This window comes from Lygodium microphyllum, chromosome 3 (assembly GCF_053477565.2).
Source record: "Lygodium microphyllum isolate KBCC chromosome 3, Lygodium_microphyllum_v1.1.10, whole genome shotgun sequence".
Taxonomy (NCBI): domain Eukaryota; kingdom Viridiplantae; phylum Streptophyta; class Polypodiopsida; order Schizaeales; family Lygodiaceae; genus Lygodium; species Lygodium microphyllum.
This window is the reverse complement of record NC_141137.1, coordinates 78,057,333-78,085,070: the sequence shown is the minus strand read 5'-3', so window position 1 is coordinate 78,085,070 and position 27,738 is coordinate 78,057,333. Positions and strand designations below refer to the sequence as shown.

At 42.2% G+C, this 27,738-nt stretch overlaps 1 protein-coding gene across 2 annotated transcripts in view; it reads left to right on the top strand.

Moving 5' to 3' along the window:
• The window catches only part of LOC148038534 (callose synthase 3-like), a 169,105-nt gene that overhangs the window by 115,786 nt on the left and 25,581 nt on the right, over positions 1-27,738 (top strand). For both annotated transcript variants that reach the window (XM_087673168.1, XM_087673176.1), the window contains 9 exons: positions 4,012-4,135; positions 4,307-4,426; positions 19,881-19,999; positions 20,187-20,270; positions 20,432-20,544; positions 21,252-21,481; positions 21,581-22,363; positions 22,441-22,491; positions 22,577-22,762. In XM_087673168.1, the coding sequence (XP_087529294.1) occupies positions 4,012-4,135; positions 4,307-4,426; positions 19,881-19,999; positions 20,187-20,270; positions 20,432-20,544; positions 21,252-21,481; positions 21,581-22,363; positions 22,441-22,491; positions 22,577-22,762 (1,810 nt within the window). The remainder of the gene's footprint in view (positions 1-4,011; positions 4,136-4,306; positions 4,427-19,880; positions 20,000-20,186; positions 20,271-20,431; positions 20,545-21,251; positions 21,482-21,580; positions 22,364-22,440; positions 22,492-22,576; positions 22,763-27,738) is intronic.

Below are 27,738 nucleotides of genomic sequence, written 5' to 3'. Positions count from 1 at the left end.
GGAGAGCTCGCCCTATGCCTCCACGAAGGGGGTCATTTACATGATGGTTCCCTGGTATAGCAACTTCACAATGGAGTCATTTATGCTCCACAACAAATTTCTCAGACACCCAGCCATGACTTTGGGCATCAGGAAAAAGATCGTGTTTCGAAGCCAAGGCGGCTCCGCCAACAGGCCTGCAAGTGGACACTGACGGCTTCATACGGGTCCAGAGACGACAGAGAGGGAGACGGTAGGGGGACCGCCTCCACGATCTGCGCTGTGCCAATGCGCAGCATGGAGTGAAGTCAGTCCCGAAGCTGGGCCCTGGCTGGGGAATGTCCCACTACCTGACCATAAATCGTTGTTTCCTTTAGCTCCAACTCCTTAGCTCGGATGGCTAAGAGCTGCTCCTCAGAGAGGACGACGCACAAGGTCCGTTCTACGAGGACTACCAATCACGTCGCGGTGCAGATCGAGGGAGCAACTTGGATAGGAAGGAGGAAAAAACGAGACGAAGCGGTCAGATGGGCGGACAGACATGGGAGGGTTTTAACGAAGATAGTCCATACTCATGTGGGGGCAGCAAGTAGGCGGGCGAGGGGGAGCAGGCGATGGCTGGCTAACGAGAGGGGGCAGGTGGGCTGGCGCGGGGGATCCGGGGGGAGGGGAGAGGATAGCAAATGCGGCGCGACGAGCAGGAGCTTTTTGTCATGCTCATACCTTTCTTTGAGTCACATCCACACTACTTTATGGAGTATAGATATGGGGACCAAGTCTTAACCACCGTAGTAGCAGATCAGGGTGCATTCATGATGAATGGAGGTCGATGGAGAAACCCCTAGTGTCCATGATATCCAGGATAATCAAATGTAAGACCTCAGTGCCACATGAGATCATCAAAGCTAAGGTAGCAGTTACACCGATTGTGGTAGAGGCCCTCACCCGATCGGTCGCATACATACATAGCCTATGGGACTTACCCAGACACAGATATGCACGGTTGGCCCTTGAGTCCTCCAGGCAACTTGCTAGAGAGGGTGATACTTCATGTTGGTATGCACCAATTGTGCTCCTTCCATTTGCAATATAATATAAAGAAATACCGCAAGGGGCTTTGATCCGAGAATGTCCAAACTTATCATTACTATGAACATGGATTCCTCTTCAAGAGTTTTGCTCAATGGTGATATAACAACAGCCTTCCCCCTTCCTCAATCAGTTAGGTAGGGTTGTCCACTAAGCCCTTTGTTCTTCACCTTAGCCACTCACCCCATTCTAATGATGTTGTCATGTCTAGCGGCCAATAGTGAGGTGATCGGATTCTCTCTCCATTCACAACAACAATAGGTGGGCCAAGCCTTGGTAGATGATATCTTCATGTGCCTTAAGGTTCATCCGAGTAATATACAAAGAGCAATGGCCACATGGGACTTATTCGCCCTAGCCTCAAGACTACACATTAATGCATCCAAGTCAGCCCTTATCAGCTACACTAAGAGTGATCTTTGAGCCTTGGGCTAGCACAACGAGGTGGTGCTCAAAGGCTTGATTTTTAGACACTTCGGCTATCCTTTGGGAGGACACTTTCACCTAAAGTGCTCATAGATTGGATCTCCTCATGTATAATGAATAAGTTTGTGTACTTAAAATCACAAGATTGGCCTTTTCATGTGCTATTAAAAATAGCACAGACAATCATGATATCAATGGTTTCATATTACCTTCCCTTGCTCCTTTGGCAAAAGTCTCATTTACAGCAAATTACTCAACTCATTATGTTTTTGCAATGAAAAAAAGATTCCACATGGATGGGTATTGTCACGAGCGTTCCATGATTAAGTCTACAAATTAATTCTTGCTCATGCCATATAAATCCACACCCCATGCGAATGCACACTTAACAAGACATCCTCGAGCCAACCATGCGAACCCGCCCTTGCCATGTCATCATAGAACCTTCTAGAAGATATGTCATGTCGTCGCCTGCATCATTGATAATGTCATCATGGAACATTCTAGAAGATCTTTAGCCACCTCCAACATCTATAAAAGGAGAGGCTCGCCATAGAGCTCCTCAAGTCTTGCCAATGCCAGTTTTGGAAGCTCAAGGAGTCCAGACCTCCAAGTAAGTAACTTCAAGTTCTAGCTCTAGTTTTTGTCTAGTCATGGTATCTAGTCTTGGCTTGTCTCCCATTATACTCCTGTTGTCTTGTCTCCCATTATGCTTCAGTTGTCTTGTCACCTTGTAATCTCGTAGTACAAGATCTTGACTAATACTATCTTGTATCTTGTTCATCCCCGCTGAGGAAGATCTTGTAATTCTGATATCTTGTATCCATACTTACGGTTGCAGGTTGTGGGATTTTCCGTATCTTGTTAAGTTATCGTTGTACCTTATGCCCCTACATGGGATTATCTCGAAATCAAAATTCCTATAACAAATTCTTGCATCTAGTCTAGTCTCTTGAGCACAGTCTAGTGCTCCCATAACAGGTATCTCCTAGATCTCCCAGCACCATGTTTGCACTTCCAAAAGAATGGGTGGTGGGGCTGTTCTAGATTTGGAGATACACATGATTGCTCTTTATTGGTCATTGGTCTAGGCCTTGTGCAAGGTTAGGCAACCTTGGTCCTTGATTGAATCATTTAGTCCACTCCTAGAGATTGGTCCTTATTAAATCTTCTTAGCACCCACCTCCAAATCGAGAAGCGGCAAACTCCCTAAGAGTAGAACTGCTAGTGGTTTCGAAGCTTCTTTCCTCGTAAGGCAAAGAGGAGCAAAGGCCAATGTTGAATAGGATGGCACGCTACTTTCATGTTCCACGAGGCTACTGCAACTTATGGAACGTCATCTCCACCTCTTTACGGGCCATGCAACCTCTCCCCTCTTTGGACTAGGAGGCCCCTTGGCAGGATTGGATGATTAATGGTTAGTTGCTCTTGGGTCGTGCTTCAGCAAATCAAATATATCATTTGCTAATTTGAGATAAGGATTGGCTCGTCTAGAAAGATTATACCACCTGGTGTCTCCAGAAAGGCTAAGCGTGGTGGAAATCAGTAATAATGATAGGCTGGCTTAACAAAACACCTTTCCAATCCAAGATCTTCATTTGGCAAATGTTGATTGGTGCACTTCCCATTGCCTTAGCACTCTCCAAGTGAAGGATTTCCAATGGTTGCTACTTCTTTTATCAAACATCGGTTGAAACCCCCTGTCATCGGTTCTTTACTTGCCTGGTCGTGTGGAAGGTTTGATCACTACTATTAGCCATTTGGTTATGAGTGTTTGGGCTATCAATGTCTCTAAAGGACTGGGTCTTTGGACATCCCAAGTTTGTGGACCCTACGCAGGCTGACATGAAATTGCTCTTTCCTTTCTTATACTTCTGGGTTTGTTGGCATGTATGGACCATGAGGAATGCACTCATCTTTGATGCTTCATCAGGTGTACAGAGTCATATAGCCCGCTTGAAAGGGCTTCTTCATTTGCAGCTTGACTTGATTGAGTTAACAAATATTCTCACTAGACAAAATCTGCTTGCTTGGCACACTATAGTTTCTTCTGCCCCTCTTTAGTCACTCTGCTTCCTTTGTACCTTCACAGTGGCTATGCACAATGGCCTAGAGACATCCTACATCTTGTAATCAAGTAATCTTGTACTTTTTTTCGTAATTAATACAATTATCTTTTACGAAAAGAGAAGAAAGAAAGATCTATTAACGTCTCTAAAAGGCCAGAGTGGCCTATGAGACCATAGCCAATACAACTGGTATCATCATCTCTCATCAGATAAGGAGAGAGAGAGAGAGAGAGTGAGAGAGAGAATCCAAGATTGCTTTTAATACAATCATATTCCTTTGTTGGAACCACTGCACTTCATAAAAGCATCTTACCTTCTGGAATGAAAGTGATTACAGTTTTTGACATATCCTGGTCTTGATTATAAGCGTATATTGTCTTTCAATACTCAGTTTTCAATACTGATTATTATGTAATGCACAAAAGTTTCAAACCTTCTGACTTTGCAGATACCCAGCATTGCGGATAGCATACGTGGATGACGTAGATGAATTTGATGACAGTCAAAAAAAAAGAATAAAGGCATTTTACTCTGTCCTTATGAAAGGGAACCCTGACAGAGACTCCCCACAGGTTTGGGCCATTTGGATTCACATTAGAAAGAACAATGCCTTTAGGTCCTTTTAAAATTTGCATATTAGGAAAGAGAGATCAAAAGTAAAACTTTTAGGATTTATTAATATAATGCTTCAGTCATCAAAACTTAGTGATTTCCTCAACTGGAGATGTTTTTCATGTTATCAGGAGATTTACAGAATAAAGTTGCCAGGAAATCCATTTATGGGAAGGGGCAAAGCAGATAATCAGAATCATGCTATTATTTTTACTCGTGGTGAAGCACTCCAAGCTATTGACATGAACCAGGTCATTGGCTGTCCTTGATTGATTGTCTGGTGGTTTTGTCTAGTGTCAAAAGACCTCACATAGAAAAACTTGCTTTTTCCTTTTTGCACATTCATGTGAATACACAGGTTTTGATCGGATATGGCTTCAGAACTAGAGATTTACATTATTCCTTTGAAATGTTCCATGTTTACGGCTGACATACACATGACCTGTTCTGGTCTGTGTAACCTGCTGGTCAATGTTGAACTTTGTACTGTGTTCCTATGTCTGGTCATGGTAAAGAGTTCATGTTTTGGCATTTCCAATTTATCTTGACTCTCTCTCCATTACCTGATCTCTTCTTTACAGGTCATAGCAACATGACTCTTCCGCCAGCCCCTCCCCTGCCTTATCACAGCCTGCCAGCACTTGGCTGTTCTCTCACCAGCCTGCCTTCACTCCTGCTTCCTTCCCATCTTGTCTGTTTTCTCTTGCCTGTTCCCAACTCAGCTCCAACTTACTCCTGCCCCAGTTTTCAGTTCCCCCTGCCCCTATTCTTACCCAGCAGCTGAATGGAGGAGAAAACTTGATGTGCGAGACAGCAGGTGGTCCTCTGCCTTCCACATGCAACTCCAGTGTAGTTCCCACCATTTCCAAGGGCAATGTTTACCCACCAATCTAGGTTGAACCTAGCATGGAGCTAGACATCAAAGACAAAGTGGCAGCCTTGAAGGCATCATCTTTGGCCTGCAAACCGACTGCTAGAAAATTCCTTGAAGGACATGCTCGAAGCAGCTGTCATGACTCCACTAGGGAAGGGGCGTTTTAGGGTCAGTATCAGCACTCAGGGAAGTGGCTACCACTAGCACAATGGATGTTCGGATTTCAATGGACTCCTTTGATGGATGGTTTAAGGCAAGGACTACTCTACATTCGGTAGATTCGGTAGATCCCCCTCTTGTGAGAGAGAGAGAGAGCATTTGTTTCACAGATCCAAGCCATCTAGTAAAGAACAGGGATGCTCCCCTTGCACGAGACAGAGGAGAAGCTGGGGAGGATACAACTTCAAATCATTCTCTGCACTCTGTAGGTTTTCCCACTCCCCACAAGGTTGCAGAGATTGCAGAGAGGAGGTAGGATAGATTCTATATCGAGAAAAGGTGACAGAGGTATGGGCCATGGAGCCATGTCTGCTTGGGAGACTCCCATTTTCTTCTGATCCAAGAGAATCATCTCCCAACAGAGAGGATATGCCACTACAGTGGGAAGTTGCTTCGAAGTTCTTTTGCAAAGTTTCACTTACAAGGCTCCAGTAGTGGGTGCTTCAAAGACTTCATCTGTCTACATTTCAATAGGTGAGCATTGGCTTCATGCAGATGAAGACGAGGGTACCCTAGTCTCACGGAAGGCCTTACGGGTGTCTATGAGAGTGGAAGAATTACTCATTGGACTATTGATTGTTTACGTGTCAAATGACCAGCCAGATATAAGATAGCTTTGGACCAACCTCACTCGATCCTTACCTCATGTTTCATTGGATAGTTGGTGGGATTTCTTAAATGGTAGAGGCTTTGGAGGATAGGAGAGATAGATGTATCAACATTATCATGAGGAGAGCAAGCAGCCTGGGAAGATTTCACTTTCCAGATTATGGAACAGAACCCTTGGTTCACAGAAAGGTTTGGTAGATCTCCATGCCCTCTTTACTTCTGTAGACAAGGTGGCAATGGCCTGAATGTTCCCTAGGATAGATGGTCTTACGTAGATGATAAGGATGTGATAAAGAAGGCCCAGCTGACATCATTCCTGGCACCACGTTCCTGGCACCATGTTATTGGTGCAAATTAGCTGCTTTTCTTAGAGGGAATCAACGGACCCACTTTTAGAGTCAAGATCCTAGACCAACTTTATAAATATGAGGATCTTAGAGAGCCTATTACTAGAATTGGCAAGGCGGCTAGGAATTTAGATGAGTGTGTATAAGAGATCAGCACTTTTTTTTGGGAGAGGCCTGAAGTAGGGGAGATAGCCTCTTGGAGAGGGCTGTTAGAGCTTCGTTCGCAATATTTCAGAGGGAGGACAAGAGATGTCTAGGTGCCATGAAGGAAGCCAAATCAGGCTACAAGAATCTGTTTTTTTTCTCAAAGGAGAGAAATATTTCTTCTATGAGGTCATTAGAACAAAATATCCCAAAGCAAAATGCAAAATACAAAGCAGCCCTGTAAGAGACTTCCATATCAAAAAATTTATGTAACAAGGGGAGGTCTATTACCAAAGTACAAGAATCATATGAGAGCTTCCTCTTAGACTTCAACAAGAGATAGGGTGAATAGAGACCTCTTCCAGACTGAAGGCTCCAAACACTCCAAATAGGGAGTTAGGATTCTCAGGCAAGTAGATGTATACTTAGCCCAAGGCCCTCGAGAGGTTGTGTAGCTAGCCACATACTATTATACTACTGTGCTGGTCTCCACAACTAGACCTATGGGAAATGAGAGAGAAGAGGACACCACTTGGTGAGCAGCAAAGGGTGATCATTGAGAGTATGGGTCGATACTTGATGGCCCTTTCTCAATAGAGGAGCTTGCAAAAACCTCTAGCAACCCTGCCCATAGGCAAGCGCTCAGGTCATGATGGACAAGCCGAGGCTTTTTTTTTTGAGTTAATGGGATCTTATCAATAGAGACCTTGAAATTTATGTCATTGCTCTGCCTCTATTGGTCACCCAATTTCGTTAGGCATGACTGGAAGCAAGGTTTCTAGTGTTTCATCCGGTGGAGCCTCTATGGATGTGACTTACAATCAGGGAAAGGATCTAATGTGGGGGTGTAGGAGGAGACCCCAAAATAGATGCAAAAAGTACTTGTGGTGAGAAATTTAATGGAGTGGGGTTAGCAAACCACTTACCCAAATCTTCAAGAGACCTATAAGGCAAGGGAGGAGGGGGTTGTCCATATGCTGTGTGTCCAACAGCATGGGTGCTAGAAGGAGCAATTGATCCAACAACTAGAGGTGTAGCCCTTACTCGCTTGTCCAAGGGGGAAGTATCACCGATGGATGCAGTCATGTCCTGCTGTGGTTTCTTGGCTAGAAGACCCTGGGCCTTAGTAAAACACTCCTCATCTACATGGCCCGAACATTGTTAGTGAGTGCAAAACCATTGTTTTGAGTTGCCGCCTTGTTTTGAGAGTCCTTGCCACCTTCAATGTTCCCCTTCATAGAAGTAGTTACCAAAGCTCCATCTAAATATGAAAATGGAGAAGACTCTTGGTCATGCAGCCTCATGTAATGCAAGAACTAGCATTCAAACTAGAAGGTTAAAAGGACTACATGTTTTAGTTTTAGTATACCTCATATTGGCTTGGTTGCTGATTGCATGCTTTGCAAGGTTGCTTGTCTTGCCAAAATATATGACAATTTAAACCAGATTATCATTGAGAAGCTTGATGACAAAGCACAAATTTTTAAAAGGGCAAAGGGGCTTAGAATTACATTGAAGGACACAAAGCAATGGCACCTAAAGTCCCTTTGTAAAATACTACTGCAAAACACATAAAGGCCAAGGAGGATTGGGAACAGAAATAGAGTAAAATAATGTATTGGCTATCTATTACAAGTATCAATATGATGGGCTATTTCCAATAATTTGAAACGCCTGCTATTGCATGGAAGACTCTGGCAAGATTGCTTGAGGCAAACACAAAGGCCAAAAGGCTACAACTTAAGTCAAAGCTAAATCAAGTTAAAAGAGGGAATCTTCCATAATTAACGCTAAAGGCCAAGAGTATTATGAAAGCTTTTGGACCTATCAGTGTAGCAATTGATAATGATATTGTTGTGTGTGTGTATTTAGATGGACTTCGAGATGAGTACAAGAGCTTCAGGTCATCTATAAATACCAAGAATGATATCACTGACTTTGTAGATTTGATTTCTATATTGATACTTAAGGAGGGGGAGAAAGTAAGAACAAGCCTAAACAAATGTTTTACTCTACTAGGAGAGAGAAAGATCGTTGTCAAGGCCAACATGGTGGTCGTAGTCAATATTATGATGCATAGCAAAATTGAGAACAATTCCAAGGGGAAGCCAAAGAGGGCAAGCTATAGTTGTAATGGGAAAAAGCAACAAAGTAATTTTGTTTTCACTAGTAAAACCAATGATCACAAAAGTGAGTAGCTCTTTGTCATGCAACATTTTATAAATACTATGACTATCAATGGTTTATCTAACAACGATATATGGTATGTAAACTTAGGTGCCTCTAACCACATGACTTCTCATGGAGAGTGGTTTAAAGAGATACACAGTCTAGAGTCTCCAAGCTATGTGGAGACAGGGAATAAGAGAACCCATCCCATTACTTGCATGGAAAATATTCCCTTGGGTGTACAAGACGATAAAACTTGGCTAACGTGTTGTATGTACCAAACATAACTAAGAACCTAGTTTCTGTTAGTCAAATCGTGGAACTGGGATTGCAAGATCAGTTCACATTTGATGATTGTCATGTAGAGAATCCTAGAAATGATTGCACATTTACAAAAAAATGACATTCAGAAGCAGTTTACATATAGGTACACTCCTCAGCAAAATGGAGCTGCCGAGCAAGAAATCCTGCATATTACAAAGGTGGCTCGAGAATTAATGTCTGAAAGAGACTTGCCTTATTACTATTGAACTGATGTTGTATACAAACCGAAAAAATAAGTATTTGTGGAATATTCTCTTGAGGAGAAGGAATACAAATGATATAACACTATATATGTAAGTTGAGAATTAGAAGGTATATTGTCTGTGTGAGATCGGAGATGGAAGGTCTCACCTAAGAGTATACAATAGACAGTAGAGAGAATGAGAGTAAAGACACGGCTCGATACTCAACGCAATCCCAAAGTGTATAAATGAAAGTACAAAGTATAACCCTACAAGGATCATCCACCAAAGGAGATCAAATTTAAAGCATTGTGAAATGCTTCAAATTTGTCACGAGGAAGAGCTTTGGTAAAGATGTCTACCACATTGCTGGTGGTAGGACAATAAACAAGGCTAATATCTCCTACATGTAGCCTCTCTCTGACAAAGTGATAGTGGATATCTATGTGTTTCATGCGTGCATGACACATTGGGTTCTGTGCCACTACAATAGCACTCTAACTATCAGTAAACAAAGGAGTATGCTCCGTGACAAATACATCAAGATCAGCCAATAAGCATCGTAGTCATAGACATTCAATTGTGGTAGTGAAAGTTGCCTTCTTGTATTTAGCTTCAAAGGATGATGTGGCAACAGTGGATTGTTTCTTGCTAAGCCAGGAGATGCAAGATGAGCCAAGAAAGAAACAATTTCCACTCGTAGAGTGACATGAATCAAAATCACCAACCCAATTTGAATCGTTGTAAGCATGTTATTACAGTGGTCCACCCTTGGCATAAAGCAATCCAAGAGTCCTAGTACCTTGCAATAACGAAAAACGCGCTTCATAGCTTGCCAAAATGACATACGTAGACTATCCATGTATCTACTCAGGGCTGATACTACAAATTGAATATCTGACCTTGTGTTGTATAAATAAATGAAACATTCAACTGTTGGAGCATATGTATAAATGTCAAACAGATCACTATCATCATGCAAAGACAGCTTAAGTCCAATCTCCATCAGTGTGCTAACTGGCTTGCAATCTTGAAAGCCAATCCTCTCAAGGAGCTTACTAATATATCACGGCTCTGACAATCCAAAGTCTCTAGCATCATGGATAAACTAAATGCCCGAATAGTAATGCAAAGACCCCAAATCTAACATTTCAAAAGTTTGCTACAAATTTTTCTTGAATGCTAAAATCTAATCAACATGTGTCTCTATGAGCAGAAGATCATCTACATAAAGACAAATGACCAGCAAGGATCCCTCCTCTTTGCATAGAAAAGAGTAGACTCTGGTGGATATTAATGAACCTTTGACTGAGTAAAAAGGCATTAATTTTTGCATACCAAGCTCGTGGAGCTTGCTTCAAACCATACAAAGCCTTTTTCAACTTGCATACCAAGTGCTCAGATCCCCCAACTACAAAACCAATGGGCTGTTGTACATACACTTCTTCCTGAATTTCCCCATGTAAAAATGCAATTTTACTATCAAGCTGGTGCACAATCCAACCATAATGGACAGCCAAAGCAACCATACAACGAATGGTAGTCATATGGGATATAGGAGAAAATATCTCCCCATAATCAATGCCCTTCTTTTGCGTGTAGCCTTTTGCCACAAGCCTGGCTTTATACTTATCAATGGATCCATATGCTTTTCTTTTCAACTTATAGACCCATTTTGTGCCAATGGCTTTCTTTCCAACAGGTATTGCCACTAAATCCCATGTTTGATTCTTTATGATAGAATCAAATTCAGCTTGCATTGCTGCCATCTAATGCACACTCTATTTTGCATCCTCAAGACGATCAAGCTCCTCCTCATCATGTGTGTGTGCTGTCGTAACAAACTCCATTGTGTTAACATGATCATGCAAGCGTGCTTGTCTTCTGGTACAACCAGCAATAGGTGTATCCAAATGACTATCTTTCATAGTCTGCAAGTACCATCTCGGCATTGGCTTCCTGATTATGTACAAGCTCCTACTGAACCTCAAATTCAGCATCTTACTGAAAATGCAAATCAGCCATTGGCTAAATTTCTGCATTGCTTAATGAAGCAATTAGCTAAACATTTTGTTCATTTACTATAACTTCAACTATATCACCAAAAGAAATGGGCAGCAGCCCTTCAAACACATCATTTGTAGCCTGATATGTGTCAAAACCAGCAAGAGAGAATTCTAATTTTTCATCAAAAAACATCCCTACTGACAAAGACGTTCTTGGAAACACAATCATATAGTTTGTATCCTTTGCTAACACTGTTGTACCCTACAAAAATGCATTTGACAGCCTTGTTGTCCAACTTCTTTCTTAATACTTTGGAAATATGAGCATATGAAAGACACCCAAAAGTACGAAAGTGGCCAACTGAAGGTTTCCGGCTATTCCAAGACTCAAAAGGCGTTACATTTTTCAATGCCCTGGTAGAGCTCACATTACTGCTTCCATCCAAAAGCCATTTGGCAAATTCTTAACTTTCAACATACATCTGGCCATCTCCATGAGTGACCGATTCTTTCTTTTTACAACCCCATTCTATTGTGGAGTATATGCAATAGTATACTAATGGGCAATGCCTTTCTGCTTCAAAATTATTCAGCAAAGAAGACATGTATTCCCCCCTCGGTCCAAACGAAGAGTCTTAATCCTACAGTCAAATTGATTTTCAGCGAGTGCAACAAAAGCCTAAAATGCATCATACATCTCTGACTTTTTCACCAATGAGTAGACCTAACAAAAACGAGTAAAGTCATCAATGAAAATAACAAAACAATAACATCCACCCAATGACTTTGTCTGCATAGGTCCACATACATCCGAATGCACAATCCATAACCTTGCTGTAGCCTTAAAAGCAACATCATGAGGAAAAGAGAATCAATGCATTTTTCCCAAAATGCACGCCTCACAAATATGCTCAAGAGGTTTCTCCAAGAGTGGTAAACCATCTAGCATCTAAGTATGTTGCATCAGCATCAAACTGCCATAGTTAACATGCCCCATGTGAGCATGCCACAACTCTGCCTGTGATATAGCAAGAGTAAGAGTAGGTGCTAAATAGAGGGACTGATCAATCGAATAAGCATCTAAGTCATAGAGTTCATGACATAATGTACCAATCAATCAATAATTCCTTATCCCTGATCATGCATTTGTCATCATCAGATGTGACCTCCATACCACACTTTGCTAAAGAAAAAATAGACAACAAATTCTTATTTATCTCTGGCACATATGATGCATCTTGTAAACGGAGCTGTAAACGGAGACTAGAGCCATCAATAGCTTTCAAGACAATTCCCCAACACCTCTAACAGGGTAAGATGCATTGTTGGCACATTGCAAAGATTTGCCAACAGAAGCTGCAATAATAGAGAAAAGAAAATCCCTATGGGATGTACTGTGCTTAGAAGCACCATTGTCAAAGAACCAAGTGCTAGCATGCTCAGTACAGCTAAATGCTCTATCAGCCCAAAAAGAATCATAACTGCAAGTGTAAAAAAAGTAGTCACGGTTAACAACAAAAGATGCAGACTTTGTAGCAGTAGAAGGTGCATCGGAAACAAACATCCCTGATTCCTCCTCGGCAATGCATTTCTTACATTCCATGATGTAGTGACCTAGCTTCTTACAGTAATGGCACTTGCCATTCTTGGCTTGCGTGCCCCCTATTTCTTGTTGCTCTGTGAAGTACCTAAACTTCCAGAACTCTGTGGAGCGTTTCTAGATTGGCTGCCCTTGTCCTTCTGTCTTGCCATAAAAGCTTGTTTAAAGACTATAACATCCACCCCACTGTTCTTTTTTTTTTTTTTTACTCTTCTTCTAGGAGCAAACTAACCAACTGAAGAAAGATGAGTACCTGCGGAGAAATTCTCATGGTGAGATTCAAGGCTGTTTGAAAGGCCAAATAAGAGGGTGGCAAGAAATTTAAAGTAGTAGAAATCATCTATGAATCAAAATAATATGCATCTACATTCATTAACTCCTCACGCAAGTCTTGAATTTTGTTAAGATGATCTTGCATGGCATCACCTTTATCCATCTTCACATTCTCAAGCTCCTTTTTCAAAAAAGAGATTCATGTCTCATTTTTTCCAACAAACATCTGCTCAAGTGTGAGCCATGCTTCTTGTGAAGAGGCAGCATACGGTATATGCAGGATTATAGACCGCTGAACTGCCAATGCAATCAGTGACAATGCGTGAGCATCTCATGTATCCCAAGCCTTTTGTGGTGCTAATCTTTGGGGAAGTGACTGAGCTGGAGCAGGCCTTTGACCACATTCTCCTAGGGGAGGTGTTGCAGGAGCCACAACTCTGAGATGGACTTCTTCACCACTAACACAATCCCAAAGATCTTTTGCAATCAACACATTCTTCATCATGAAGGACCATAGAGAATAGTTAATGCTGTCCAATCTATCCTCTTTGGATACATATGTGAATACATCATTCAGCCCTTGATTGGCCATAGTAAATGTCATTGTTTCAAATAATACAAAAGCAAGAACCAAAGTTGGAACAAGTGGAAATTTGCAAATTTCCAGAAATTACAGCATACACCAAGTTGTAATTAGCAAAATTGTGTCACACTTGATAACAGCTATCCAATGTACACATTGTCCAGTGCTCAACAACACAACCAATGCAAAACCCCAAAATTTTACTATCCAAAATGCACAATGTCAGTCTATTTCAGACTAAATCTTCAGTACACGTGCCAATGTCCTCTAAACAACCAAAAGCCGCAAATTATCTTACACGAATGCCAAGAATTTGCAATTTGTGTGTGCCCGAAAACACGTGCAACAATAGAGATGTACTCCTTGAGCAAAAGTTCCTTTCTATGATTCAAATTTTTGAATAAAAAATAAATAAATGTCTCTTTTACCTTTAATATTGGCTGCCTGGTGTTGACAAGAGTTGATGGGCCTAGTGAAACGGGAGAAGCCTAGCACAGCAACCTTCAGGTGGTGAACCAATAAGACAGATGGCGCCACAAGATATGCATGGTGCTGCCAAAAGCAAGCGGCTCTGTAGGTGGCAATAGCACTGCAAATAGGTGACAAGGAAGCTGCAAACTACGGGGGCTAGGCCAGGCGGTGCTACAGGAGGCGCTAGCACTAGGCGCAGAAAGCTAGAGGCTAGTGGCACAGGTGGAGCTAGGGACGCTATGACCAGAAGCTGTAGGCGAGCGAGCCTGTAGGGTGGTAGGCTTGGACTGTTGATGAGCTGAGGACTGAGGCTGACAAGCCTGGAGAGCTAGACCGTACCAAAACTAAGCTCTGATACCAAATGTGAGATCATAGATGGAAGGTCTCGACTGAGAGTACATAGTAGACTGTAGAGAGAGTGAGAGTGAAGACATAGCTCGATAGCGAATGCAATCCCAAAGTGTGTAAGTGAAAGTACAAAGTACAACCCTTAGACTTTAGGGTTGTTAAGGTGCGTTCACACCCAAAAGGTATAAAGTACAATAAGTGACCGAATTGTGTATCATAAACAGACTTCTCCAGGTCATGCATTGGCCAGGTGAAGTGACTCATCAAGAATTTCATTTGGTCAAGTGGATATGGTAGCCCACAAGAGCTAAAGTAGCTTGGGATGTTATGATTTAACCTAGCAGATCTAGGGGTGGTTTGGGGATTATTGACCCAAATAGTTAGACCAAATCTTTGATGGCAAAGCTCATTGTGAGAGGCCTTCTTCCTAGTGAGGAGCCATGGAAAAAGCTACTACTACAGAGATTAGAGACCATTGCTCCTAATCATGGTGGTCCATGGCAGCCTAGCATTTCAACACATCCAAGCTACAAGGCTTGGGATTAGCTTTGAGGTCAAATTCGCCACATCTATTATATGGACATTGAGATTAGTATTTGCACGATTTCACGAGATTGACCTAGTCACTCTTGAAGAGAATTTGACTGAGCCACTTCACTTCAACCAGCTATCACGACAAAGAGAGGCCACACCATTGGAGAGAGGACCCTTCTATCTTGCAGGAGGCTCTCTTCACAAGTAACTTCTACAGTGGGATAGTGGCTTGCCTTTCTTGAGCTGCTGGCTCATATACAAAGACAAAGACTTCAAGGCATCAAGGATGCTAGAGCCATAAGGGAGAGCATCGTGGAAGTGGTACCCCCAAAATGGAGGACTGACAGAGAGACTTTGCAAACTTCGACTGGGCTCTTCACCAAAGGAAAGAGCCGCCTTGCAATGGTAGCCACCAATGGAGAGAGTGTATTTACGTTCTCAATAGAGATAAATGGAAGACTTCCATGAAAGGATCTCGATCAGTTAAGAGCTCATAGGATGCTCTCTACAGAGGATTACAGCCATAGCTGCTTGTGACAGGAACTTGATCCAAACCCTCAGACTTGCATGATAGATGGATAGATACATTGGGTGTATAGCAGGAGGTGGTTGCAGAGACTTCAATTGGACCCTAGGGACTGGGTATGGAGAGACTCATTTGGAGAGACACCACACGATATGCCCTTCTTTGGGTATACCACCAAGTTGAGGAGGAGGATACATATGAGTAGGATCAGAGTGGTGCTGCCAGCTGCAACTCAGCATTGGACTGCCCAGGGTATATCACAGCCTTTCTGGTAGACTTCTGCATGAGATTGGAGGACAGCTTCAGACCAAGAAAGATCTCACTCTTTCTTTGGTACCTAGCACACAAGATTCTAGCAGTTGGTACATGGCTTGGTTACGGTAGAGACCCTCTCCCTTGCACTAGATGTGGGGAGCATAAAGAGACATAGAGGCACTACATATGGGATTTCCCAAGGGCTCAGTAGGTTTGGAGGAGAGCCCTTAGGATGGTGTTTCATGGCATTGCAGATTCTATGATTGCTACATGGGGGATGGTTGCTTGGATCACAGACAAAGGCCCCGCTTGTGGATATGAGGATGTACACAGGAGTCATGGCTATCTCCTTTCAGGTCAGCTTGTGAGCAGGACTATTGTCCCAGCTTTCTCCCAGACAATGTGGACTCAGGTACATTGTCATAGATGGGAGCTCATAGCTAACATAGCTTGGTACATATGGATGGCCAGATGTAGCCAGGTCATTAATTTTTTGGACATATCTACTGCAGAGACTCTCTTCAGAATTTGGACAGAAATTGTGAATACTCTTGGTGGAAGATGCAAGAGAATACAAGGCAGTCTGGAGACTATGAGGAGAAGGAGAGATTATTTTCTTAGGACATGGGATTCCAGCACTTTCTTCCTTCCCCAGATGCACATGATCTAGCATATTATAGACCTCCCAATTGTTGAGAATCAGCAATCACACTCAAGCAGCCTCTTTGTATGGAGTCTCAGGGTCAAGGACATGCAAGGTGACTTATCCCATATGCACAATGGTGCCTACTGCAGTTTCCTACTTTCCTATAAAGCATTGTACTTGCTTCCTTTCTTAATGCAATGATAGTACTCTTTTCATTTCAGTAAAGTGTCAATGTCATTGTCCACATACACAAGATTGTGTTTATGAGTCCAAGTCTCAATCTTGGAACCTAATTCACTTGTGTAACAAACAGTGTCCTTTCCATCATGAGTCTACACTTATTTCTTCATCCTCCATAGCTTCCGGTTTTGCTATGCTCTAGATCCCGCATTTCTAACATGGTATCAGAGCACAGCTGAGCATGGCTTAGCATGTCTCAGGTCTCCTCTCTGCACTTTCAGCTCCTCTTCATCTCTGGACAGCTCAAGATTGGTGTATGACTCTATTTCCAACTTCATACTTCATCCTCACTCTTGTCTGCCATAGCCAGACAGTACCCAGCTCACTTGGAGCTTCTTGATCTACTTCTACAGCCCATATTTCCCCACGCTTCCTTCTGGAGAAACTTTCCTATGGTCCTAGCGCAACTCCTCGTCACATCAAAGGCCGACATTGGTAAATCGTAGCTTCAGCATTGCACAAATTGGAAGTCGCTGCCCATTCTGCGCCATATTCTGGTCGTACAGTTCGCGCTGCCTCTGCGTGCTGTGATCTGGTCCGTGTGCATAGGGCAATTGAAGCTCATTACCCAAGCTTCCTTCCCATCAAGTCTTATGTAAAATGGTTACGCCCACGAACTGCACGAGCTGAAAAACCAGGCTGCACCCTGCAAACCCTAAAGGGAAGCCATAGCCCTTGAACCAAAGCTCATAAGCCTATTCAATTTCTCATTCCTTTGGGCTCAACCAATAATTTGCAACTCTGATCTACTCAGTGCCTCATTCAAAATCAACAAGAAGAAGGTTCAAGAAGATCCAGCATCAACATCAGGCTCATCAAGAACAGTATCTATTGATACCTATCAAGTGTTATTTGACACTATTTTTCTTGTATCCTTTGATACACTTGAGTACAACACTCTTACTGATTTAACTCAGATCTGAAGGCATCAACATCAAATCAAGAAGGGAAAGATCACTTGGAGAAAAAGACTTTTGCAGATTTGGTATCCATTGACACTTAATCACTTGGAGAAAAAGACTTTTGCAGATTTGGTATCCATTGACACTCAGTTAGTGCTTTTTAGCACTTGTGTCTCTCAATCAATTCTTCTATTGCTCAAATCTAATAAAGTCTGAAGTTGATTTGCTACTGTTCCCGTAAATCTAACATGGGCAAAGACTCGCCAAATGCTCGATTCAAAGGAGTCGGATTCCACACTTGGCAAACCCGCATCAAGCTCATTCTGATGAAGAAGGGTCTCTGGGCCATCACAAATGGCAAAGAGAAAAAACCGAGGGACGCGGACCTTGCAACTACTTGGCAAAAGAATGATGACAGAGCCCAGGCCATTATCAAATTGGAGCTAGATGACAGTTATATCCATCACGTGGATAACTGTGAGACCTCACAGGATACATGGAAAAGACTTGACACCCTGTTCGGTGCACAATCCAAATCATCAAAGTATGGTCTCCTAATTGAATTCTTCAGGCTTGAAATGAAGTCCAGCACATCACTTGCCACACATCTTAATTACATGGAAGGACTCCTAACCCAACTTGCAGGAATCAACATTAAAATGGATGAAGATGTTTGCATCGGTGTTCTACTTCAGAGCTTGCCTCCTGAATATAATAACGTATCAACAACTTTAATCAACATGCCAACTCCTGAACTTGTTGATATCCAGGCATCACTGTTAGAAGAAGAAAAGAAGCTAAAAACTAAAGAAGAACCAAGTACCTCTAGAGATGAGCATGCATTATATATTGGCAACAGGTACAAAGGCAAGAAAGATCAGCTCTTTTGTGACTTCTGCAAAAGGACCGGACACACCGAGAAGTTCTGCCACGCAAGAAAGAGATCCCAAAAGGCCTATCTAGTCGCAGTCAAAGAAGAAGAAGAAAATGAAGCAAAGGAAGAAGAAGATGAAGATCACCAGGATCGGAAGGACAAGACTCATCAGTCCTTGTACTCTCATAATTCTGATAGACTGTTTTAATAACCTTGTATTTTCCTTGCCCTAATGCTTCCTGCCATAAGCTTTGTAAACTCCTTATGTAACTTGGCATTACAGTCCCTGTACACTTTGTGAGGCCCCTGTTACAGCCTCTGGATGTCCACCATGTTTATGGTACCCACACTTAGCTTTTTCTGCGACAGCCTCTGGTGTTTATTGCCATGTCTGTGGTATGCCCACACTTTGCAGGTGGTTCTCATTACAGCCTCTATACACTTTGTGCCTTTCCTAGTTGTGATTGAGGAGGGGTGTTGAGAATCAGCAATCACACTCAAACAGCCTCTTTGTATGGAGTCTCAGGGTCAAGGACATGCAGGGTGACTTATCCCATATGCACAATGGTGCCTACTGCAGTTTCCTACTTTTCTATAAAGCATTGTACTTGCTTCCTTTCTTAATGCAATGATAGTACTCTTTTCATTTCAGTAAAATGTCAATGTCATTGTCCACATACACAAGATTGTGTTTATGAGTCCAAGTCTCAATCTTGGAACCTAATTCACTTGTGTAACAAACAGTGTCCTTTCCATCATGAGTCTACACTTATTTCTTCATCCTCCATAGCTTCCGGTTTTGCCATGCTCTAGATCCCGCATTTCTAACACCAATTGGTTATTCATTTAGGCTTTGTAATAGACTTCCCCTTGTCACATAAAATTTTTGATATGGAAGTCCCTTACAGGGCTGCTTTGTATTTTTCATTTTGCATTGGGATAATTTTTCTGAGGAGCCTTATAATAGAAAATTTTTTCTCTTCTCTGAAAAAAAAATGCAATTGGTACAAGCTTATCATTTTCCATGAGCAGGAAAGGAAATTAAAAAGAGGAGAGGAGGGAGGACTCAAATATATTCTCCGGTGATTCTGCCTTCTTAGAGACCACCAATTATACGTGACTACGATTGTCAACAAGTACAATGTTAAAGGATATGTGCATGTCCTGTGGTTCTGGAAGATAGAGATATGATTCTGTCCAGGACCTGCAAAATAACTAAAAGGCATGTGGAGAATATCTTGATTATCCCTGAAAGATATATCCATAAATTACAAGTCATCCTCTGAACCATAAGGCTTGTGCTCAATTGATTTTATAATCAACTGATATCTCAATTGAGAAAGAGTTAGACACTGTTTGTACTTCAGATGAGTGGTAAGCTTTCCAAGCAAAATTTATTATTGATGTTTCCTCCATATGTGTATCCATCACAATGTTTTGCCTACAAGTGTATCCATACAAAAGTGAAAACTAGAATCAGCATAGATACACAGCATGTGCTCTTGTTATTTTCAAAAAGATAAAAATGGCTCTGCTGGTTTTCGTAACAAGTTATTCTTGTGCACTATTTTTCTTACAGGACTTCTTTCTAGAAGAAGCTCTCAAGATAAGAAACTTTTTGCAAGAGTTTCTAAAACATGATGATGGGATTGGGCCACCTTCAATAATAGGAATGCGGCAAAAAACCTTTACTGAAAGGTGAGAAGAATCAGGAGTCATTTTGAAACCTTCAACATTGTAGCTGTAAAACTTGTTTACCCTTCATGAATGGAACTTACACAGATCAAACATATCAGCACCAGGTGCTCAGAGTAGAATTACATGACTAGCTTGTGGGAAGATAATTTTCAATGTAGAGTCCTCAAGCTTTTTTCCTTTTCTTCAGTATGTCATCTCTAGCAGGGTTTCTACCCAACAGGGAGCTCAGCTTTGGCACAGTTGGACGGCCCAGTCTGATGAATCCTTTCAGGTTTGAGTCACACACATCTGGAAACCTAGCTAAATTGGCTACTTTAGGCTTGACTTAAAGAATTGATCAATATTGAGTTATACTATTGCAAGCAAAGAGATATGCAAATTGAATAGGACCCATTTGTGACCATCCTTAACACTGTCGCTTGTGTTGGACAGAGCCCACTTTCACTATGGGCAATCTGATATGTTCGATAGGATCTTCCACATAACTAGAGGAGGGATCAGCAAGGCATCTCTTGGCGTCCTTTCCAATGAAGGGATCTATGCAGGTTATCATGAAATAGTACTGTTTCCACCTTTGGAAGTTTAGGTTCTCAATTCTTATGTAGATCCCAAAACATTCTTATCAGCTAAGAAAATACATGAACAATATGTGAAAATAATGCAAAACACATGCGAAGGGGTATGTTCACCTGCTTGATGTATGATTGTCCATTTGCATGCATACAGTCATGCATGCACCTCCCAAAACTAAGTCCAGGCATGAAAGCACCTCCAAACAGTGAATCTGGTGCTTTAAGTAATTCTCAAACCCAGATGGTGCTACAAAACGTGTATAATGCATGAACATACTCCACTCCCATACCTCTATGTATTCTCACATGGTTGGATGTGGCATATGTATGATCATACATGCCATGCATACACCTTTACAAGTGAAATGGGTCATATTGGTGTGTGTGTTTACACATGCATAATGTGATTTATCAACTGGTCCCAAACAAAAAGAACCATGTATGACTTAGAGCAAAAACATGCATAATGTGATTTCTCTGCTGGCCCCAAACAAAAAGAGCCATGTGTGACTTAGAGCCAAAATAAGTGTGGGAAATTGTGGAATAATCATATGACTATGCTGTGGCATTTGAAATTCCTAACATGAAGTCTTATTATGTGTGCACATGCAAATAGAGATCACTCTGTTTAAATCTAACACACCTTAAAAATCACAAAGTGTAAGTGTGAAGCCATGCAGGATTCAACACATTTTTGCGGCAAGGTAGCATTATCCATAAGCAGTACATGCAAGTAGGCAAGGGACAAGATGTGGGCTTTAATCAGATAGCTGCTTTTCAAGCTAAGAATGCACTTGCGAATGGAGAACAAACAATGAATCGTGACATCTATCGTCTCGGTCATCAGCTGGACTTCTTCAGGATGTTAAGTTTGTATTACACAACTGTCGGCTACTACATCAATAACACGGTGTGATGTCGGCAGCTTTTTGAATCCCCTCAGAATATGATAATGCCTAAACTTTAAATTAAGCGTCACTAACCTATTTCCTGAACTGTTCTGTAGCAGATGGTTGTTCTTTGCATTTATATCTTCATCTATGGCCGCTTATATCTCGCCTTGAGTGGCCTGGATGAAACTTTGTCCCAGTTTGTGGAGCTTCAGAACAATGGACCTCTGCAAGCTTCTGTGGTTTCTCAGTCATGTGTGCAGTTTGGTTTGCTCATAATTCTCCCCACAAGTGTTGAAATTGGACTGGAAAGAGGCTTTCTCATAGCCCTGTGTAGGCTTGTCCTCGTGCAGCTTCAACTTGCCTCTGTTTTCTTTGCCTTCTGCATGGGTACTAGTGTCCACTTCTACACCGGAACCCTTCTCCACAATGCAAGAAAATACCAGACAGCACCACATGGTTCTTATCCATATCATGAATCTTTTGCGGAGAACTACCGATTGTACTCACGCAGTCACTTTACCAAAGGAATAGAACTGTGTATGCTTTTGACTGTTTATCATGTATATGGAGCTTCCGAGGAAAGGATCTCGGCTTATTTCCTAATCAACATCTCTTTATGGTTTCTGGCTGTATCTTGGCTTTTTGCACCATTTCTCTTTAATCCTTTGGGCTTTGATTGGCAAAAGACTATTGATGACTGGGAAGATTGGAATAATTGGGCTATTGGGATGTCAAGGACTACAAGCTGGGAGTCATGGTGGGAAGAGGAGCAAGCTCATTACAGGACTTACACTTTTCATGGGAAGCTTGTTGAGGTTGTTTTTGCTTCTAGATTTCTTCTCTATCAGTACGGCATTGTCTATCACCTGAGCTTAGTTCATCACAGTAAAAGCATCAAGGTAAATTGTGCAACATCCTACCACTAATATAAAGACCTGGTGTGACATTACATAACATTAGTAATGTGTCTGTGTAGGTGTATTTCCTCTCATGGCTGCTGATCTTATTTATGCTTTTGATTTCAAAGGTGCACACAGATACTTATTTTTTATTGCCTTGCATATGCACCATAAAATTTATTTCCATTCAGCTCTTGGTTATTCTTTATGCAGGTTATATCCATAAGTAAAAAAAGACTTAACGCAAAAGATATGCCTACTCTTAGGCTCACCAAGCTAGGAGTTTCTGTTGTGGCATTGCTGATAACAATGTGTCTAGTAGTAATAGGAGACCTCAAAGTGGGAGATCTGTTTGCAAGTGCTTTTGCCTTCATTCCCTCTGGATGGGCGTTGTTGCAGGTGATCTCTCTCTCTTTTTTTTTTTTTTCGTAAAAGTGATCTCTCGCTTTTTTTTTTTTGTAATAGTGATCTCTCTCTCTCTCTCTCTCTCTCTCTCTCTCTCTCTCTCTCTCTCTCTCTCTCTCTCTGTGTAGCTACATAGTACAATACATAGTGTTTGCTTCGTTAGGTATAGTATTTGGTACAGTTTGTGACTTTAGGTATGTAAAATTTTTAAGGTACGTGGAAATTATTAAAAAAAGATAGGACATGTACAAATTACCATGTAAATGTAAGATAATCTCAACAAAATGAAGAAACAATCCTAAAAAGTATAAGTTTTAAAACATATTGAAATACAACAGTGAACAGCATACTTGAAAGAAATTTAATATATGAAGCCATTCATGAATGATCTTAAAAGTTATACATCTAACAATATATTAACATTGAACAATCTGGTGAAAATGCATGCCCACTGATGAAAAATCAAAAATTGTTTTAAATTGCTCCCTCCCTCCACCTCCCCCCAACCCTCTATTTGTAAAGAAGTTTGAATTAATGAATTAAAATATTTACTAAGGGACTTCGGGCCAACCAAGCATACTCAAAGATAGATAGAAGATGACACATGGAGCCAAAAGACTAAAAAAAGCAAAAGGCTACAAGAATATTGAAAGGGAATCATGAAGTGGGCAAAACCAAAGTGGTGTAAATGATACCCATCCATGGAGCAACCACCTCTCCAAGGATCGCAACAGCCGAAACCATGGAAATAATGATCCTTGAACAAGGCCCATATGACCACTGATCCCTAAGGCCGAATCAAAAATAAATGCATTGACTGTTTGCCAAAAATGTCCAAGGCCAGTCCAATGCAAAAAATGAAAAAAGGTGTGGATGTTGCAACTATAAAGTGGCTGTGGACAGCATCTTGTCCAAAACTCAAGAACAGATGATTGCCTGCTGATGTTTCATTGAAGCCTATACTTGGGAAACGAAATCCTAGATATGTCTAGCAACTGAGCAGGAGATAAAAAGACGAACAAGAGTCTCATTACATGTAGTACATAAGACACATCTACCACTAAAGATCTTGCAACCATGCATAATCCCTATGGGGAGACCCCAAAAAGAAGCCTCCATATAAAATGGAAGCTTAGACCTCCACAATTGAAGCAACCAATCACACTACTTAGCTTGGCATCGCGAGCAAACCAAACTTTATCGTTTTCTCAGTCACCATCTCTTACCCTTAATCATTTTATGATAAACCCGATTGACTCATCATTTCAAAAAATCATCCAGTTTCACCAAATCCCAATCCAACCATAGGAATGAAGGTTGAAATGCAAGCAAAGGGGAATGCCACCAAAGCCATTCCTCCAGCCTTGACCACATCAACCTATAACCCTGAAGTACCTGAAAGTATTGACGGACACTACAAAAAGAATAAATCCAACTGGTTGATCATTTCAAAAAATCATCCGGTTTCACAAAATCCAATCCAACCATGGGAATGAATGTTGAATTGCATGCAAAGTGGAATGTCACCAAAGTTATTCCTTTAAGCATGACCAAATCAGCCTATACCCTAAGGTACCAAAAAGTATTGATGGATACAAAATAATAATAAACCCGAGGGCCAAGACTAACCAAGAATGAGAGCACCTCGTATAGTCCTCAAAACTAGTTATGCCATTCTCTTAAATGTATCATGAGCCATCCTCTTAAATGTGTCATGGTTCATGTGCTTATCAAGCCAATTAAGTAATCTACATGTGGCCACAACCTCATCTTGCAAGGACTTGGCCTCATTTCTAGAGTCTAGGGGATGCCAAGCAGTAAAGTGAAGGATCTGATGTTTTGACTGCTCGAGTCAAATTCAGAGCATGCCACCAAGAGGCTTGGATTCTAGTGTGGCCATGTGAGATGCCAATTTCCTCAAGAAAAGCCCTAGGAATGTTTGTGTGAGGATGATGCTGCGCATATAAGAATTATGGCAGGGCCAGTCACAAAGCTGGCATATGAATCTTGACATTCAACAAAGCAACGCCACCCAAATGCTTTGGTGTATTAAAATGTTACCAAAGAGAACCATGCTTGACCCAAACGATTATTGTGCCTTTTCCATAACATAAAACGGATTGGCTGCACCAATTCTTGCAATGACTTATTTGTCCAAGGAAGCAAAGGCAAGAAATAGGAGATCATAATTATCATGATTGTCTATGCAACTTTGAGTCGCACATGTAGAGGCCAGCCCTTAGACTTCCAACACGCAAACTTGTTATGAATGGATGAAGACATCCAATCAAGCAATGCACAAGGGGCCACACCCACCCCGATGGGATAAATCCATGTCTAGTAATCTCACCTTGAGAAATAGACCCACCCTACCAACCCAAAGCATGCAGATTTCTCTCTATACAACTAATCTTGCTCTATCCAGATTAGACTTCTCCACCTTAAGAAACATAAATGAATAATCTACAAGAGACTAGCCCAAAAGTTTAGCCCCACTAGGAAGAACCAAACAAATGATTTCACCATCAATCACTAGCTCATCCGGTAGAAAGAGCATCAAATGAATCACCAATGCAAACAACAAAGGACTAAGAGGATAGTTGTGTCAAAGTGATCGAGTGAGAGCAATCTCTTCAATTATCTCACTCTTCTCATCTTGCAAAGCATCATAGTTTGTATTTTGTATAATTCCTATCTTGAAGAAACTAAAACTCTACAATTCAACCACTCAGAATAAGTGGCCAAGCTATTTGAATTATCCCCAACCTATGGCAAAGTCACAAAATGCTCTAGGAAAGATTGCAAGTATCATAATTCAGCTGTAACAATTGATGCATGTTGAATCCCATATCCTTGTTTTCCTTTTGCATCTATAAACTTTCTTGTCTACAGCCTCTCCATCTCACTTTGAATGACATCCACAAGATCAGCCCTCTACAAACCAACAATTTTTTGCTCAATTAGAATACTGTTGTAAAGCACCCCTTCAAGCAAGTAATCTTCCTCGAGCATCTAATTGCAAGGAAAAATCAAAACTACTTTTATTGGCCAAACCCACCTATGACATCTGAGACAATTGAGACTTAGAATAAAATCCTTTGCCTCATCTCACTGAAAAGTGCGAGTAACATTGGTTGGGGGTGGATGCACTAGAACAGAACGTGATTCTTGAAGTGCTTGCCACTTTACCACAGATACCCAAGGAGCTTCCTTTGGAGCTTGTTCCTGAGAGGTAAGATGGAGCTCACACATAGTGGTATGCAAATTTATTTACCCATTTTTCCCAATAGAACCAAGAGGGGACACTACTATTGTTGAGACAAAACCTAAGGATCTTGCACTTGCATAGGCAGCTCTAGCTCGATCCACTCGATGCTGAAGTGCCTCAATATCGTGGTTGCATTATGAGATAAAGTGACCCAATTGGCCATATGTAAAACCATACTCAACAAATGTTGTTTGTTTCAACTCATAAACCAAGGCTTGCAAATCAAGAGCCTCAAAATGCATTTTGGTGGGATGAGGTTTGCCTATGTCCCACAACAAGCAAGCTATATTTCTATTTCAGAATGCCAATCGAGGCTCCATCAAAACATGTCCCAACAAGTGCAAGACTAGAAGAAGAAGCCACCATAGGTGCAAAGGGAAGTTTACCACATCCACCCAACGGAAGGCCAACCAACCATAAGACCAACCCTTCAAACACAATCTCAATCACTAAGAAGCATCCGTGAACATCATTCTTAACGAGCACTAGCTAGAATCTCTCGTGTACTTTTTGTAAAAAACACCTCCCTAGCCCGTCACGCTATTGCCGCCATCGCGCCCGCCCAGCTCTCCCCCCCGCCTCCCACAGCGCTACGCCTCCCCCCTCCTTCCGCCGTCCAGTCTTCCCCCCCTCCTTCCTATCGCGCTGCACTCCCTAGCCAGCCTAACGCGTTGCACCCACCTCTCCCACCAGCTCATCTTCCTTCGCTTCCCCCTCCTCCCCCCCGTCGAGCTGCATCTCCCTTCCACCCTAACGCGTTGTACTACCCTCCCTCGTCAACTCCTCCTCCTCATGCTTCCCCTCCCCCTCCCGCGCTAGCCCCCCGCCTAATCACCCCCCCACCTTGCTTGGCCACCTGAAATTCCTATGCGGCCCAAGCCTATAACTGCACCCCCCGCCTCCCTAGCCCTACGGCCCTACCCAAGAAGTCCCCCACCCACGTGTTCCATCGAGATCTAGCCATCTGTGGAGACCAGTGCCTCCCCCACTGCCAAAAAAGAGCATCCCCCCCCCCCCCCCCCTTCCAATTGCTCGCTCCATTTGCAGCAACACTTCCCCCCCTGGCAGCACAGTAGCGTGATTGGTAGGTTCTCAGCAAGGATGTGCAATGGAAACCTCTGGTCAGACGCCGGTGCATTCTACGAGTACCCCCCAGTCAAACACCTTACGCGTCGTCCTCTCTGAGGAACAGCTCTTAGCCGTCCGTGCCACAAAGCTAGAGCTAAAAGAAACACCGATCTTTGGTCAGGTAGTAGAACACTCCCCATCCAGGGCCCAGCTTAGGGACTAGCTTCACCACGCTGCGCATCGGCACAACGTAAATCGTGGAGGCGGTTCTAATGGGCCAAGAGATCTTCATGGTATGACTCGCCTCGGCAGACGCAGCCCGTAAGCTACTAGCCAGTTCACCTTATGCTTCCACGAAGGGGGTCATCTACATGGTCCCTTGATACAGCGGCTTCACATGGAGGCATTCATACTCCACAACAGGTTCCTTAGACACCCGGTCACCCTTCTCTTTTCCGGACTAGTGATATAGTATCACCAATTGGTGGAAGACTTTGGACGGCTCTTCGGCGCTGTCCTTCCCGCCTCTTTCGCAGACGCAGTGACAGTCGGGAGTCCCAAAGGTACGGGTGGCAGTGAAAGAGACCAAGAATATACCACAATTCCTAGAGATTGAGGCAGGCAAACACTCCTT